The sequence below is a fragment of the Silurus aristotelis genome (genome assembly GCF_946808225.1).
Source record: "Silurus aristotelis genome assembly, chromosome: 8".
Lineage (NCBI taxonomy): Eukaryota > Metazoa > Chordata > Actinopteri > Siluriformes > Siluridae > Silurus > Silurus aristotelis.
This window is the reverse complement of record NC_139581.1, coordinates 30,757,671-30,774,942: the sequence shown is the minus strand read 5'-3', so window position 1 is coordinate 30,774,942 and position 17,272 is coordinate 30,757,671. Positions and strand designations below refer to the sequence as shown.

Here is a 17,272-nt window from a genome sequence, read left to right as displayed (position 1 = left end):
TGCTGCAGCAGGTTAAGAGGGATCTGGCGAAAGCCAAGGAAAAGGCATATGAGGAACTGTATAAGAGGTTGGACACTAAGGAAGGAGAAAAGGATTTATACCGATTGGCCAGGCAGAGGGACCGAGCTGGGAAGGATGTACTGCAAGTTAGAGCAATAAAGGATGGAGAGGGAAATGTGTTGACTAGTGAGGAGAGTGTGTTGAGTGTGAATGAGGAAAATCAGAGAGAGAGAAGGTTGGAGGATGTGGAGTTGGTGAAGCAGGATGTAGATAGGATTAGTAAGGAGGAGGTGAGAGCAGCGATTAAGAGGATGAAGAGTGGAAAGTCAGTTGGACCAGATGACAGAAGTGTGGAGATGTTTAGGAGAGATGGCAGTGGAGTTTTTGACCAGATTGTTTAACAGGATTTTGGAAGGTGAGAAGATGCCTGAGGAATGGAGAAGAAGTGTGCTGGTACCAATCTTTAAGCATAAAGGAGATGTGCAGTCTTGCAGTAACTACAGGGGAATTAAGTTGATCAGTCACACCATGAAGTTATGGGAAAGAGTAGTGGAAGCCAGGCTGAGAGAAGAGGTGACCATCTGTGAGCAACAGTATGGTTTCATGCCGAGGAAGAGCACCACAGACGCCTTATTTGCTTTGAGAATGTTGATGGAGAAGTACTACACAGAAGGAATTGCATTGTGTGTTTGTGGATTTAGAGAAGGCGTACGACAGAGTGGAGAGAGGAGTTGTGGTATTGTATGAGGAAGTCAGGTGTGTCAGAGAAGTATGTGAGGGTGGTGCAGGACATGTATGAGGACAGTGTGACGGCAGTGAAGTGTGCAGTAGGTACGACAGACTGGTTCAGGGTGAAGGTTGGACTGCATCAAGGATCGGCCCTGACCCCTTCCTGTTTGTAGTGGGGATGGACAGGTTGATGGACGAGGTCAGACAGGAGTTTTCCTGGACTATGATGTTTGCGGATGATATTGTGATTTGTGGTGAGAGTAGGGAGCAGGTTGAGAAGAGCCTGGAGAGGTGGAGATATGCGCTGGAGAGAAGGGGAATGAAAGTCAGTAGGAGTAAGACAGAGTACATGTGTGTGAATGAGAGGGAGGGCAGTGGAGTGATGCGGTTGCAGGGAGAAGAGGTGGAGAAGGTGGAGGAGTTCAGGTACCTGGGGTCAACAGTGCAAAGTAATGGAGAGTGTGTTAGGGAAGTGAAGAAAAGAGTGCAGGCAGGGTGGAGTGGGTGGAGAAGAGTGACAGGAGTGATTTGTGATAGAAGAGTATCTGCAAAAATGAAAGGGAAAGTTTATAGGACTGTGGTGAGACCTGAGATGTTGTATGGATTAGAGACAGTGGCATTGAGTAAAAGACAGGAGGTGGAGCTGGAGGTAGCAGAGCTGAAGATGTTGAGGTTTTCGTTGGGAGTGACGAGGATGGATAAGATTAAAAATAAGTTTATTAGAGGGACAGCACATGTAGGATGTTTTGGTGACAAGGTGAGGGAGGTGAGATTGAGATGGTTTGGACATGTGCAGAGGAGGGACATGAATTATATTGGTAGAAGAATGCTGAAGATGGAGCCACCAGGTAGGAGGAAAAGAGGAAGGCCAAGGAGGAGGTTCATGAATGTGGTGAGGGAAGACATGCAGGTAGTTGGTGTAAAAGAGGCCGATGTAGAGGACAGGGTGGTATGGAGACAGATGACCGCTGTGGCGACCCCTAATGGGAGCAGCCGAAAGAAGAAGAAGATGCTATAAATCTCCAGTTCTGCCATATTGTGAAGATGTTTTATAGAATTAATATCTTCTGATTGGGGAGAACATTGCAGAAAACAGAAGGAATTTTCATGGATCCTGTTTAATCCATGTAACATCATCTGAAGCAGAGCTCAAACCCTCAGTACCAACAGACAGACATTTACATCACCTAAAGCAGAACCTGAAGCCACTTGGAAGTTCACCACATCAGGTAACAGAAATTATGCCCAAAGAAAGAAAGTTTCATTACCTGAACCAGGCCTCCAACCTCTTTGGGAGTTGTGTTTTTTTTTAGAGCTGAAGTATGCGAGATGTGGCTCCATCAATATTTATGATAAACTATTCAAAAAACCCACTGAGCCAAAAGCATTTCACATCTGTGAGCTCAGTGCAACACCATCATTTTATTAATTTTTCAGTGCACCTGATTAGAAGCCATACGACAGGCTCAAGGCAGAAAAGTAGCTCAGTGGCTTAAGACTGCTGCTCTTAATTACCTGTATCCCTGGTTCAAGTCCAGCTTCAGGTTACTCCAGTGCTTCTCTAAATGTTTTTATTACAACGTTCTCTCTACACTAATATGTGTATGTGTATGGTGAGGAACAGAAGATAAACCCCATAAAAACCACTCATGCTATGTAATGGCTGATAGCTCAGTATGTTAAGACTGGTGCTTGCTGATATCTTGAACAGAGGTTCAAACCTCGCTTTAGGTAACGTTAGAGCTTCTTTAATTGTTTTGTTGTTTCTAACAAAGTTCTCGCTGTGCTAGTAGCTGTCTAGAACGAAAGATAAACCCCCTAAAAAAACACAGAGCAGTCAGCTCTGATAGCTCAGTGGGTTAAGTGTCGATACCCATTGCGGGTACTGAACCTCGGTTCAAGGCCGCCACTGAGCAGTAGGTGCTGCGCTTGGGTGGGACTGTAAACTCCAGCAGAAAGAAAGAAAGAGAGAGAAAGTCCGGTCTGTCCCACCTGGGCCTCCTGGAGAGGTGAAACAGGGGGTTATGCTGCTCTGGGCTCTCTCTTGTTTATATATATATATTATTTTTACTTTTTTTTTTACTTATTGTTTGTTTTTTGTTTTTTTTTTACTTACTTTTTTTCCCCTCTCATATATATTTTACTCATTTACTTTTCTACCTTATACATTTATATATTACTATATATCTCACTCCATCCTTATCATCATATTACATTTTTTATAATACGTCCATTGCATTATTATCCTTCTCTTGACTTAAACACTATAAAATACTAACGTTTACATAAACCATCCCCAGGTCTCATTGCTGCTTGAGACCAAAATGCTTCAGCTTGGATTTAAACCATGAAACAGAGAACCACAATTACAATATCTAAACCAACTGAGCCATAAACAAAGACAAGAAACTTGCTTGTTTTTAACATTTATTTGTTCATCATGCAGAAAAGGAGACCAAAGAACACACACAACAATAATGAGGGGTTTGAACCTAGAACATCAACACCACGACAACACTCTGAGAGCACTAACCATCCAAGCTAACGGTGAAGACACACAATGTTTGCTTTTTTTTTAACCTCTAATTGTTTTCATCCTCTTGTGGAAAACAAGAGCAGAAAACACATGCACGGAGTTCGAACCAAGAAAAACAGCAACAATTCAAACACAGCACTACCCAACTGAGCCACCGGAGGGAGACAAACAGCTTACTTGTTTTTAATTTTTTTAATTTTTCTGTGGGAAACGAGAACAAAAACCACACGAACCATCAGAATGGGATTCGAACCCAGAAACTCAACACACAACATAAGCGCAGCACTAACCAGCCGAGCCACCGGGAGAGAGAGAAAAGAGGAATTTCTCTCACTCACTCACACACTGAAAAAAATAAGCACTGCAGTGGAGCCACACAACAGCATTTACTTTCATTTCATTATTACTTTCAACACTAATGTCTATAGAGAGGGACAGACAGACAGACAGACAGACAGACAGACAGACGCTGGCATATAATTCCCTAAATGTTGTGTTTACACTTACAAAATTAAATTTGGGATCAAAATGTTATAATGAATACAACACATTTTTAAAGTCTAATAACTGTTAAACACTTTCTGATCAAAGCAACAAAACATTTTTACTGAAAACACATTCCAGTTCATTTCAGTTTTATTTGCGCATTGTGTTTGATTACGTCAGTTTTACAGAAATAAATCATTCATGAAATTTATTCATATAACATTTTATGAATTTATTCATACAGATCATTCTTTGTGTATCAGTCGCCAGAAAATGTGCGTCAGTTCGGAACTTTAATTAGAGCCCAAGTTTAAGACCGCAGTCACAATGACAGCAGAATGAATTCAAAACCTAAACCAGGGTAATATTTTATTGGGATTTCTTTTCAGCGTTATGTTCATGTTCATTGTTATTAATGAGCAATTAAACAAGTACTGGAGCTCAGGTTTGGTGTGTGTGTGTGTGTGTGTGTGTGTGTGTGTGTGTGTATTTATAACCAGCATATTATGAGCGTTCATTAGCAGACAATGCGGGAGTCTGACGCTGAGTGAAGGTTCATGTAAGACTAATTAATAAATAAATAAATAGGTAATGAAGTCCAGGTGTTGTGAGAGGAGGTGTTCTGGACAATCACTCCGTCTCTCTCAGTGGACACTGTAAACTTTTCCTCAGCACAGTCGCCACTGCCTCCATCCTCAGTGTTGAGCTTTTAAGTAGTTCCTGGTATAGTTTACGTTTTCTGAGCGTTTTCTAACCTGCAGGTTTGAGTTCAGGTTTTACTCCCAATCTCAGAGTGATGAGTCGAGAAACGCAGAGTTTCTGTGTTTATTCACATCAACAACTTTCTCTTTACGCTGATTTACATAGAGTTCAGCCCTGTGCCTATCAGGTTCTACTGTCTACCTGAGTAGCCTCATTTCTACCTTTACTTCCCCCTTCTGCAACTTCTTCATCTACACTTCTACTTTTATTTCATCTTCTACTTCATCTCCCTCTGATTTTACATCTATCCATCTTCTCCTTCTGTCTTTCAGCTGCTCCTGCTGTAATTCCTCGAGTACAAACCGGCTTGTGCTTTTTTTTATTCTCAGTAAAGTTTTGGCAGATTTCTGTACGTTTGAGGGAAAAAAAGTTTTTCCACCAGTTGCTCTTATTAAATATCGTAAAGCTGAGAAACATTCCATCACAGTTACGATGAAAAATCAGTTTTCCAAAAACATTTACACATTTCCTGATAACACACTTTCCTGAAGGCTGTTGTGATAAAACAGAGTGTTGTGTAAATATTGTAGAGTTCATGGAGTCAGACTTGAGATTAACACCATGTTCTACACTGTTCAGGTGAATGGAATCCTGCACCACTTCATTCTACACTATTTATCTACAGTGAGATTCAGGTTCAGCACTGGGGTTCAGATCATTCAGTTCTTTAATGGTTTCCTTACACATTTCTTGCTGCATTTTAATCACATTTTTGTGTCTTTAAATGTATAAAGTTTAGAATTTGTCTTTCTTACTTAAAAAAAAAAATCGGGAACAAACATCACAAAAAAAATTAGGTTTAGAAAAAAATATATAAATGTTACTGGTTGCCATCATTCATTTTTATATATTTATAGTATTGGTAGTTTATTATATTTATTCTATCTTTCCCTTTTTATTATTCTTTTTCTGTGTTTTACTCCAAGCTGTAAAATTGAGCTCAAACTGTATTTAAATAATTAATTAAAGATGCTTTTATAACTAACATTAAATCTCTCAGTACAGATGCACTAAAACATGTTCTAATATAAATAGGATTAAAATTAAAATTTAATAAATTGTGATGGTGTGAGGCAGATGGGGGAATAAAATGAAAAGTTGAACATGTTTATGAATGAATTAATTGTTAGATTTTGTGTGTGTTTTTGTCGCAGGAGATCAGAATTAATCAAGTGGTGAAAGTCGATTCACTCAAAATAAATCAAATTCCTGATCAGCTCATAAATCTGGTTAATCTCTCTTTTTTTTTTTAAACGTCTGAGGAGAAAATCATCTCTGCAATAAATCTAGAGTTTAATATATATATATATATTGTATATGTGGTATAAAAATTCCTTTAAGGGTAAAATGATCTTTAATTCATGCACATAATGAAATGTTAATGCTGTGTACACACACACACACACACACACACACACACACACACACACACACACACGCTGCTGGTGGTGTACGAGTTAAATCTTTGTTTAGGCTACACACTCAGTCCACTGGTGATTTCTGGGAGAAAAACTAAAATTAGATGTTTTTGAAGCAGAAAACTGGAACTCCGTCCCACCTCAGTCCAACACTTCAGTGATTCTGTGGCCTATAAAGTGGACCAGCGTCGCGTTTGAGATGCTGTGTGACACTGTTGAAGTCTGAGTGTGTGTGTAAGTGTGTGAGCGGTTAACATTCATGGCTTCTGAGGAACCTGGAGAAAAGACTGCACTTCAGTCTGAACAGGGAGCGGTGAGTAAAGAGATAGTGTGTGTGTGTGTGCGCAGTCAGAGGGTGCCAATACTATTTCACTTGCTGATATGAAGAGAGAGTGCGTTGTAGTTTTAGGTAAAATGTCTCATTGAAGGTTCTCTTCTCGTTTTCTGATGAACCCCATCATGTGCAGACTTGCACATGTTGTACATGATGTGAAACAGAAACAGCTGTGTAGGAGCTTCAAACTGGGTGAGGAACCAAACTGCTAATAAGGTGAGGGTGTGGAAGTTTTATGTTAAGATATGCTCTTCAAGCTATTTTAAAGAAGTGGTCAAAGAAGGAAACTTACTGCAGCAGATGCAAGACACCATCAGAAGATGTCCAGCAGCCAGCAGTGCCATTAGCAGAGAACTGAAGGAAACCAGTAGGACTCAGGTGCACCATCTCCTGTCTGGTCAAATCTGACCACCCAAACATAGAAACAAGGCTCTGCATGGAGGAACTGGGGCAGAAAAATAGCAGGTGCTCTGGACTGATGAGTGAAAATCTGAAGTATCTGTAGAAGAAGGCAGGATGTTTACCAGGTTTCACTCATTATTCAGCAAAGGTTTTCTGCAGGTTTGGAGCTGAATTTCTGCAAATGGAGTTGGAGATGTGTTCAGGATTAATGGTGTCCTCAAAGCTGAGTGCAAGTGTAGAAGAATTGATGCTGTTTTGGAGGCTATGGATGTCCCTCCAAATATTAATTTGATTTTGATTTCTCTTCTTTTACTTTTGATTTTGTTCATTAATAAAAATAAATTTATTTTGAAAGTTTACCTGCATAGAACATTCACATTCTGGATTTGTGTTCATGTGTGGATTTCTGAGTAGTGTGTGTGTGTGTGTGTGTGTGTGTGTGTGTGTGTGTGTGTGTGTGTGTGTGTTTACTCCTGGACCAGCTGATGTTCTCAAACCAGTTCTCTGAAGTGTTATTGGTGCTGATGTCCAGTGGAGCAAATGCATTTACTTCACACACACAATTTCCAAGAATGTGTCAAAGTGTAAAGTCATCCAATCTATAGTTTAGCAGCTCAGATGTTTTAGATGTTTTCCATCTGTTTTCCACACAGTGTTTTTGTTTACTGCAAATTATGATCATAAACATAATGATTACGATCATAAACCAGGGTCGTGGTAACAAGGGCAGTGTGGTGCACATGCATCTCTGGTTCTAACTGGTTTATTTTTAAACTTAAATAAAACTGAATCAACACACACACACACACACACACACACACACACACACACACACACACACACACACACAGGTGGAGGTCTTCACCACCACCTTCTCCACCTATCATTAGAATAAATATTAAAATAGAAACCTGGAACAAATCATTTGATCACAATTAGCAATCCCATTTGATCCCTGACAGCAGTGTTGTTATTGTTACCTGTTGTACTTGTTGCCCCTCCGTGGGGCAGTGCGGGACCTGCCTCAGTGGTCCTATGTTCCGTGAGATAATTTTTCACTTCCTGTTTTTGGGTTTTAAAGGAATTGTGTGACTGTGTGTTTGTGTGTGTTGGACAGATTTACGGCTGTAAAGATGAAACCGAAGATGGGAGCAGGTTCAGGCAAAGTCTTACAAAGCAAAGACAGTTGATTGAGTCCAGCAAAACATCCACACGTAAGTTATCTGTTGTGTACAAGCAAATAAAATCCTTGTGTTTGCTGTTATTGGAAAATAATCCGCTTCAGGGTAAAAAACTTATTTTAGGTGAAATGTTCTGATAATAACTTTATTATTCTTTTTTTGTTTTTTGTTTTGGGAGAATACGAACTTTTGCATTAATCTGTGCAACAAATTAAATCATAAGAAACAATAAAAAATAAAATAAGATGATACAAATGTCAATGATTTTATATAACAATAACATTATTGAATAAGAAATGATTATTTTACATATTGTGTAAATTACAGTTTAGACCTTTCAAATATTTAAGTAAATATTTATGCAGATTCTGTGTAACTTATTTTTATACAGGATTCTTGGTCTTAAATCTCACACCTGGAGTAGTAATCATGTAGTCTGGTTCATGTGGTGCATTGTGGGTAATGAAAGGTGGTGTGTGTGTGTGTGTGTGTGTGTGTGTGCGCACGCAGGGAAATCACGGTGGATGACGTTCCTGCTCTGGCACATCGGTGAAGAATGGATCCTCCTCATCCTGTTAGGTTTCATCCCAGGATTCTTCAGCTGGGCTATGGACTTTGGGATTGACTTTGGCCTGCATGGTGTGTGTGTGTGTGTGTGTGTGTGTGTGTGTGTGTGTGTGTGTGTGTATTGATTTAGTTTTATTTAAGTTTAAAAATAAACCAGTTAGAACCAGAATATAAGCAGAAAAAGCTTTAATTTGAGTGAAATATGAATTAAACTAATTAATAAATAATACGACTTTAAAGCTTAAGATTTTGTGTGTATAATTCTATTGTTATAAACAATATATTTTCTTTCATTTGTATTACGAAGAGCTTAAAATAAAAAAAATGTTTGTTTAATGGCTTAATTAATAAAATATTGATAATTTATTATTTTAATTAATTTCTGAATTATGTATAAAAATGATAAGAAATGATTGAAAACTTATATTGCCTGATAAGCTGAAATTTTAGAATTAGTCACTGACGTGTGTGTGTGTGTGTGTGTGTGTGTACCTATTCCATTTAGGTACAAGGAAGCTGTATGCAATGGCGCATTCTAACATGTTCTTGCAGTATCTGGCCTGGGTTTCAATCCCTGTACTGCTGATCTGTTTCGCAGCAGCATTTACTTACTTCATAGGACCACAAGCAGCAGGTACACTCACTCACACACACTATAGTTCATATCTCTATAAAATAAGTAAACATTTGTGCAGAGTGTAGTTTGTTTTGTGTAGTTTATGTGATGTGTAGTTTATGTGATGTGTAGTGTGTTTGAGATGTGTAGTTTATGTGATGTGTAGTTTATGTGATGTGTAGTGTGTTTGAGATGTGTAGTTTATGTGATGTGTAGTTTATGTGATGTGTAGTTTATGTGATGTGTAGTTTATGTGATGTGTAGATATGCTGTATTATAGACACTGATACCTCTTGCAGGATCCGGGATCCCAGAGATGAAGACGATTGTAAAAGGAGTGATTGTTAAAGATCACCTCAGCCTCAACACTCTGCTGGCCAAATTGGTGGGTCTGACCTGCGCCCTGGGCAGTGGCATGCCTCTCGGAAAAGAGGTATAAACACACACACACACACACACACACACACAAACACACACAGACACACACACACGATTTGGGGAAAATCAGACAACAGTCATTTTTTCACCCAAAACAATCCTGCTCAGATACACAGTGTGTTATGGAGGTCAAATCATAATAAGAAAATGATTTTGTTTATTCTGTAATAAACAGAACCTGAGATATCTATTACTGTACTACTTGTAATATAATTGTAAGTCGTTGTAGTAAAAATGTCACGTCTTATCTCAGGTTTGGAGTGTGATAGAACATAGTGTGATGGCTGCAATATAATGTGGCAGTCAAAACATGCTGAGATATAATGGCATGCACCCAAAATATACTTTATAACACCTACATGTGATTACATCAGAACTACAGCACCTACCCCATACATGCTATTGTACTGACGCAACATATTTCACATCTAAAGCCCACGGTTAAATGTGATCGTAGCATAGGCTACATGAGAGGTCACGCTGCATGCTTTTGTGTCATGGCCGCATTATAATCACATGGGATTGTGTCATGTGTCATACTTTATTATAATCACAGCTGCTTATGACTATCATGTAAATGCGGTCATATCCAGAGGAGGAAAGTAATAAAGTATAAATACTTTGTTACTGTACTTAAGGAGATTTTTCTGGTATCAGTATATGTTACGTCTATTTAATTTTTACACAAATTACTGTACTTTTTACACTTTTAAACCAGACTTTAATCTAATTGGTGAAATGTGAATAGTTTTTCTTCTCACCGCGCCGTTTTCAGCACATCAACCTGTTTCCTGTAATTGTGCTGCTTTTTCAGTTCACTGGTGCATCAAAAGTAATACATCATTAAATCTGTAGCGGTTCTACTTGTATCTGTACTGTGGTTGTGCTTTAATTGGACGTGGGCATAACGTAAGCACACGTGACTGTTAAAATCACATGCAGATATTCCATAATAACATAGCTGTAGGATAATCACATGTAGCTGTGATGGTATTTGTTGATGTACCAGTGTGCAGTGTAGTTATTAGTAAAGTCTTGTATCTTTGCGTAAATCTTTTTTTTAGAGTCCTTTTGTGCACATTGGAAGCATCTGTGCCGCACAACTCGGCCGCTTCAGGACATACATTAGCGGTGCTAAAGAGGTAAAATGTAAACATTATTCTATTATAAAAAACAGACACAAACAACTTTATTGCAGTTTGTGTGTCAGTTTGTATGTTCATGTTTAGAAACATTGCACTTGAATGATTTAATTACAGAATTATAAATACAAGTAGTTAAGTGTACAATAAATCACAAAGTCCTGCTATATATTATGTTTAATCAACATTCGGTCTAATGACTACTATGATTGTGAAAGTGTGTGTGTGTGTGTGTGTGTATAAACCAGAGCGAGTCTGAAGCCATTGAGCTGCTGCTCACCGGTACTGCTGTTGGAATCGCCTGCTGCTTCGGATCTCCCATTGGAGGTGAGAAGAAACCGTGTGTGCAACAGTAGGAGCTACACATTACGACGGCATTGTACTGAAAATGTGTGTGTTGCAGGGATTCTGTACAGCATAGAAGTGGCCACATCATTCTACATGGTGCGGTGTTACTGGAAAGCTTACGTGGCTGCTACGATCAGCGCCTTCATCTTCAGAATCCTACCTGTCTGGAGCGGATACAGCGGTGTTTATACAATATAGATTACATCATTCAAAAGAATTTCAAGAATTTCTAGTCTGCAGAACATTACATTACATGAACTACATTTCTCTAACTGAAAAATGATTGTGTTCGACTCTTTTACAGATTTTTAGCATTTTGAAAAATTAATAATACTGTTAATAATATAAATGTTTTGTTTTTTTACAGAGGGAATTATTCCACTGTTTAACACTGATTTCCGTCTGGAATTTCCATACGAGCTCAAAGAGTTTCTGGCCTTCGGTGTCCTGGGGTATGTGTTTTCTCTTGTGCCGTTTTACCGTCATATAACTGCAAGATAAGATAGAAATAATAATGAAATGAGGTACATTGTATACAATAAAAATATGTGAACACAATGATTATTGCCAGTGGAAATAGTTATGCTAAAAAAGAAAAATTTGTGTATTAAATTCTCCTGCTGTGTCTTTAGGATTCTAAGTGGACTTTTTGGAGCATTTTTTGTCTTCATGAACAGCACCATGGTGCGTTTTATCAGGAGCCCCCGACGCATCAGCAAGTTCCTTGTGAAAACGTGAGTGTTGTGATAAATCACCTTCAGCCTGGTTTGTGTTAGTGATCAGTAACAACGTCTAGGATCTTGAATTGAATATGGAGATTCTACACTGTAGCTACTGGTAACAATGGGTTCTATATCTAATATTTTCCTAAATAATCCATATCTCATGGTTTGTGTTTGATAGGAGGACGATACTTACACTTACACCTTGTCCTACCTAATAAAGATCAGAGAACATCATTTTTTCACCCAATGGGATTAGCCTGTGTTTTTAAGGTGATAATTTGATGTTCTCAGATTTGTCCAAAATTCACACAGTATAAGTTGAAGATCAAGACATACACAGGGGTGTCTTTATTTTCCTCCATTCACACTTCAAACAGAAGATGTGAAGGTGAAACCTATTGTGTAGGTCTATAGATTAAATAACAGCTATAATCCTACACACAATTAAACTGGGACAAGCAGTTATACATTTTTCGCTACTGGCAACAAACGGCCTGAACATTTAATATATTGTCTTGAACTTCATAATTCCCTCAATCAGAAGTGTCCTACAATCAGGCGTAATTCTACAGTTCTACATACGACCTACATGGAGTCACACTGCAGCTCTAAATAATCAGGTGGGATAATTTGGGAAAGTAAATCTGAATGTACACTTTTTTGTTTGTGAAACTATGCTGTGTGTGTGTGTGTGTAGTCGTGTGCTGTATCCTGCTCTCATCACACTGGTCATCGCCACGTTGACCTTTCCTCCTGGATTTGGACAGTTTATGGCAGGCGAGGTAACAGCTACACACACACACACACACACTTCCATACTTTCACTCTTCCTGTAAGAGAATAACAGCACCTTCTGTACAGCTCACTCAGAGGGAAACTCTCCTGGCACTTTTTGACAACCACACCTGGTATAAACATCTCCAAGGTGACCATTTTGATCACTCAGATCACTCTGTGGCGTGGAAACACCCGCGAGTCGGCGTCTTTGTCACGCTCACCATTTCGGTCATCATGAAGGTCACGACATTTATAAATTAAATATTTTAATCACATTAGGACTTATTAGATTTTGATCTGAGTTCTCTAACATTTGTGTTCAGTTCTTCATGTCAGCGGTGGCCATCTCCATGCCTCTCCCCTGTGGAGCTTTTGTACCTGCTTTCGTTATCGGTGAGTGCGGTTGCGGTTACGGTTACGGCCTGCCAGATTCGGAGCTTATCTTAATTTAACAAAGATCACCAACTGCATCATTCTGATGATGAAGTGACCAGGAAATAATAGAACTAAAGTATAAAGAAGTAAATTGTGTGTGTGTGAGATTAGGTGCGGGTCTCGGCCGATTGGTCGGTGAGGTGGCAGCTTTGGTCTTACCTGAAGGAGTTCATTCAAACGGCACCGTTTACTCTTTAATACCAGGAAGCTACGCTGTAGCAGGTAACACTAACACACACACACACACACACACACACACACACACACACACACACACACACACACACACACACACACACACACACACACACTAACATAACGTGTGTTCCAGGGAAACATCTGCCTCTTGCAGAATCATGTACTTTTGTTTCTTCTTGTCTGCATGTAGGAGCAGCAGCGATGTCTGGTGCAGCCACTCACACCATCTCCACGGCCATGATCGTATTCGAGTTGACCGGTCAGATCAACTTTCTTTTCCCAATTCTATTTTCTGTAATAGTGGCTAATATCGTAGCCCAAAGTCTGCAGCCGTCACTGTATGATGCACTCATACGCATCAGGAAACTTCCATATCCCGTAGAGGCCACGTGGGATGACAAGGAGTGAGTGTCCACCAGGAGCTCTGGTTTTATTCCCTCTTTATCCAATAATGCAGCCTTGGTAAAAGTTTCATCTATAATCTGTTTAACCCCATTTAGAAAGTCTGAAATTACTGTGGAGGACATCATGCGGAAAAACGTGAAGTACATCACACTTGGCTCCACTTACAGAGACCTGGGGAACATTCTGCTCAATAAACTTAGAACTCTCCCGTTAGTGAAGTCGGAAGGTATGTCCACCAGGGGGCGCGCATCAGACCGTCATCCTGTAATCAGTGGAAAGGCAGCGATGTCTTTATGCTTCTTAGATTCTGTCTCTGTTTCTTCCTCAGACTCAAAGATACTGCTGGGTTCTATTGAGCGCGCTCAACTGCAGACGCTGCTGTCCAATCAGCTGAGCCGCAGACAGAGACTCGAACACCTTAGTCATCAGGTGCAGTGCAAGTCTGGAGCCCATGATGATGCCAAAGCTACGAGAGAGGTGAGATTTAACATGAAGACAAAACATCTGCTGCATTCATTCTGGGAAAAAAACTTCATGATATTGTTCCTTAAGAGACTTTAAAGTTTATGTGATGAGTTTCTGGAAGATTAGCGCCGAAAGCTGGACCTCAAACACTTAATGAACAATAATGAATTGGTGATTGAGGTCTTGTATGAAAGTCTTTTTCTCCACAGCAGAAGCAGGTTGTTTGTTTGTGGTAGTAAAGCAAATATTTTAGGCTTCCAGAAGAAGGAAAGTCTGATGTTTTTGACAAATTAGTCATATTTGTGAAAACTGGATGAAGAACCCAAGACCCAAAATAACTTCTGTAGAAGACATTTCTCTTTGAAGTGTCGCATGTTTGTCTTCTCCTTCTAACTTCACTCCAAATATTTCTTTATAAAAACTCACCCAGGAACTAAACAAACTAAAACAATGACACTGTGTAATACCTTTCAGACCTGTGTAGAAGGAAGCTCTTCTAAAGCACTGCTAACAGAGAGAGGTACAACACGAGACGAGTGTCATACACATCCTACACAAACATTCTAGTACAGAAAAAGCACAGCAACAGCTCTACAACTTGAGCAGATTTTTACCATCATCATGCTCAATATGCTTCTTCTTCTTCCTCATACTTGCACACAAGCTGGAGCACGATTGCCCTGGTGGATCTCCAGATGCTCAGGACAGATCCAGGGCCTCTACTAAACTTTTAATCATAACAGAGGTTGGCAGGCAACTGGGGCTTTCTGGTGGTTTTCTTCTCCTGACTATTGCTTGGTACTCATTGTGGGTCACATTTTTTATGTAGGGTTTCTCCTGTGCATCAAGTTTGATTAACTGTTGTGGTGGTAGACCACAAACCTCTCCTGGAGATCTACTGATGTACAACATGCAGTTCCAAATTAAAGCAAATTCGATATACTCATGATAAAAGACCAAAAATCTCAAAGATCTACTGGCCTACAACGTGCAGATAAAACCACGATGGTGTTCCTGTGAACCAGCTGCACTGTGGATCACCACGATCTAGAATAACTCCATGCCTACCGAAGGTATTAGTTTGGGTAAATGTGAGATCTTTAACACTCAGTTGTTTTTTGTCTCTGTAATTCCAAGTGGATCTGGAGAAACTGAAACGCACCATTGTGCTGAACTTGATGCCCTGGAGAACCTTGAAGTAAAGGATCTCTTTTTCCACGTTTCTTTAGTCCTCGCTTATTGGACTGGGTGATGGATGATGACATTTCCATGGAGATGCTGGTGTAGATTCTTAAACAAGTGTTTTTTTATTAAATGTCTGATTACATTTACCAACCATCTCTGTCTTGCTCAGGTTTCCAAGAACCAGAGATTACCTTAAAGAGCCTCATCTGTCCTCATACCAGAGTGGCTGTAGAGGTAAGAGAGCTCCAGTGTTCAGATCCAGTCTCCTTCAGCAGGTCACGTTTCATCTCTTTAGTTGATTTCCAAATGCTATGAATAACCAGGAACACTTCTGTCCATCTAGGATGCAGAAGCTCCAGATGTGGAAGAGCGCATGACCATGAATGAGGTGAAAGCTCTGAAGATTTGTTCATAGCATATATTAAGCTGTCAAATTAAATTGATTTCTACTGGACTCTTTGGTGCTCAAGTACCAAATATAGTCATCATGATAAAATCTTAGAAAGAAGGAACAGCTGGAGATTACAAATAAAATCTAATTCATTTGGGTCCACTGGGGGACATTATTTCACTCTATTTTTAAACATTTGACAACATCTGGCTCTCACTGGTTCCAGATAATTAGGTGGGAAGAGCAACAGCTTGATGAGAAGATCAACTTCGACCTCTGTAAGATCGACCCGGCGTCTGTACAGATCGTTGAACGAACCTCACTGCAAAAGGTGCGTTAAAAGAAATACCTGTGCTACAAAGATTCATCAGATGTTTTACTGAAAACATCACATTTTTCTTTCTCCATCTTCAGATCCACAAGATCTTCGCCATGTTGGGTTTGGACCATGCCTACGTCACCAGCGCCGGCAGACTCATCGGAGTCGTGTCTCATCAGGAGGTGAGTAATGTGAAGTACTCCACATACAGAGACCTGCAGAACCTCCTGCTCACAAAGCTCAGAACCCTCTCCCTCTGCTGGTTCTCAGGTTCTGTCTCTGCACCTTCTTCACACCTTCTAGTCTTTGAGACCAGCTAGAAAATTTAGAATCAGAGAATTAAAATATCATCTGTAGCTTGAAAACATCCATGACTTTGTGTTTGCTCCTTTGTATCGTAGCTACGGCAAGGCTTTGAGACTTCAGTGAAGTCGGCCGGAGCGAGAACACACCCCCCGATGTCCTGCTTCAGAGAGAGCAGCACCAGGCTCAGGAAGACGGCGACTCCAGAGGCAACAGAGCTACAGAAACTTCTGGGCAGCCAAGACAGCCTGAACCATAGGAACTCATCGTGAAGGAGGGCCATGTGCAGCTCCATCTGCAACCGCAGAGAAAACCAAGATCCAGAGCTGAGATGGGAATACTTCCAGCACAACATCTCCATCATCTACACCTCATAATGATGGGATTTATCATTTATACCCAGATTCAACAAATGATCTGATCCTAAACCGTCTCCTGTTCACGTCTAATCTACTCCAGTGAGCTGGAACACGACTGCGCTGTAAATTCTACATCAGAGGAAAAGAAATAAATTCAATTCAACTGTTCTTAAATACAACACGGTCACATCTGAATAAACTCATGACTGAGACTCGTAGTCTCGAAAAATCTAAGTAGAACTTCATCTTAATGAGACCTGTGTGAATAAAGAAAAAAACAGAATTTGGTCTAATCAAACACACACCTTTTACTGTCCCGGTGACCTCCAGACTATCCAGAATTTTTGGTGCTCTGAATAAATCAAACGACATTTTTGTAAAATGACGATCCGATAAATAATAAATAAACACTCACCTGAACACTCGCGTCCTGTTCTTTTCCTGTCTGTCCGTCTGCAGGAGGTGTTGATCTCTAAACTGGGATATTTATTTTTTAAACACACAAACAGATCAGAGGGAAAACTCATTCGACATGTTGACCACGTTTCAGACGTGAAAACGCCACGTTATGGATTAAAATAAATTGAATGCGAAATTAAAGGTTTTCAAAATGCTTAGAAATAAACAATAATTTGGAATAGAGGAGATAAAAAAAAAACAGAAAAAACAATCACTATTAAAGTTAGCATTATTTTATTATTGAAAAGTTTAAACAAAAACAATCAAAAAACTAAATATTTACAGGACTCTC

The 17,272-nt window shown here is 39.7% G+C and overlaps 2 protein-coding genes across 5 annotated transcripts in view; one reads left to right on the top strand and one right to left on the bottom strand.

The window, feature by feature from the left end:
• Positions 1 to 6,089: 6,089 nt before the first annotated feature.
• On the top strand, positions 6,090 to 16,941 carry LOC310730235 (chloride channel protein 2-like). The gene is made up of 23 exons (XM_083549111.1): positions 6,090 to 6,244; positions 7,785 to 7,881; positions 8,359 to 8,487; positions 8,921 to 9,049; positions 9,331 to 9,464; positions 10,534 to 10,611; positions 10,860 to 10,938; positions 11,015 to 11,140; positions 11,327 to 11,411; positions 11,592 to 11,693; positions 12,382 to 12,466; positions 12,546 to 12,701; positions 12,785 to 12,854; positions 13,008 to 13,118; positions 13,285 to 13,498; positions 13,595 to 13,725; positions 13,828 to 13,976; positions 14,439 to 14,484; positions 15,319 to 15,383; positions 15,493 to 15,537; positions 15,767 to 15,871; positions 15,955 to 16,041; positions 16,261 to 16,941. Exons 1-23 carry the CDS (start codon positions 6,191 to 6,193, stop codon positions 16,432 to 16,434), a joined length of 2,451 nt encoding a protein of 816 aa, XP_083405237.1. The 5' UTR covers positions 6,090 to 6,190; the 3' UTR covers positions 16,435 to 16,941.
• Positions 16,942 to 17,197: 256 nt separating this feature from the next.
• The window catches only part of eif4g1b (eukaryotic translation initiation factor 4 gamma, 1b), a 19,213-nt gene continuing 19,138 nt past the window's right edge, over positions 17,198 to 17,272 (bottom strand). For all 4 annotated transcript variants that reach the window (XM_083549098.1, XM_083549099.1, XM_083549100.1 and 1 more), the window contains one exon: positions 17,198 to 17,272. This exon is cut by the window's right edge and continues 995 nt beyond it. The gene's annotated coding sequence lies outside the window, so the exon portion shown is untranslated.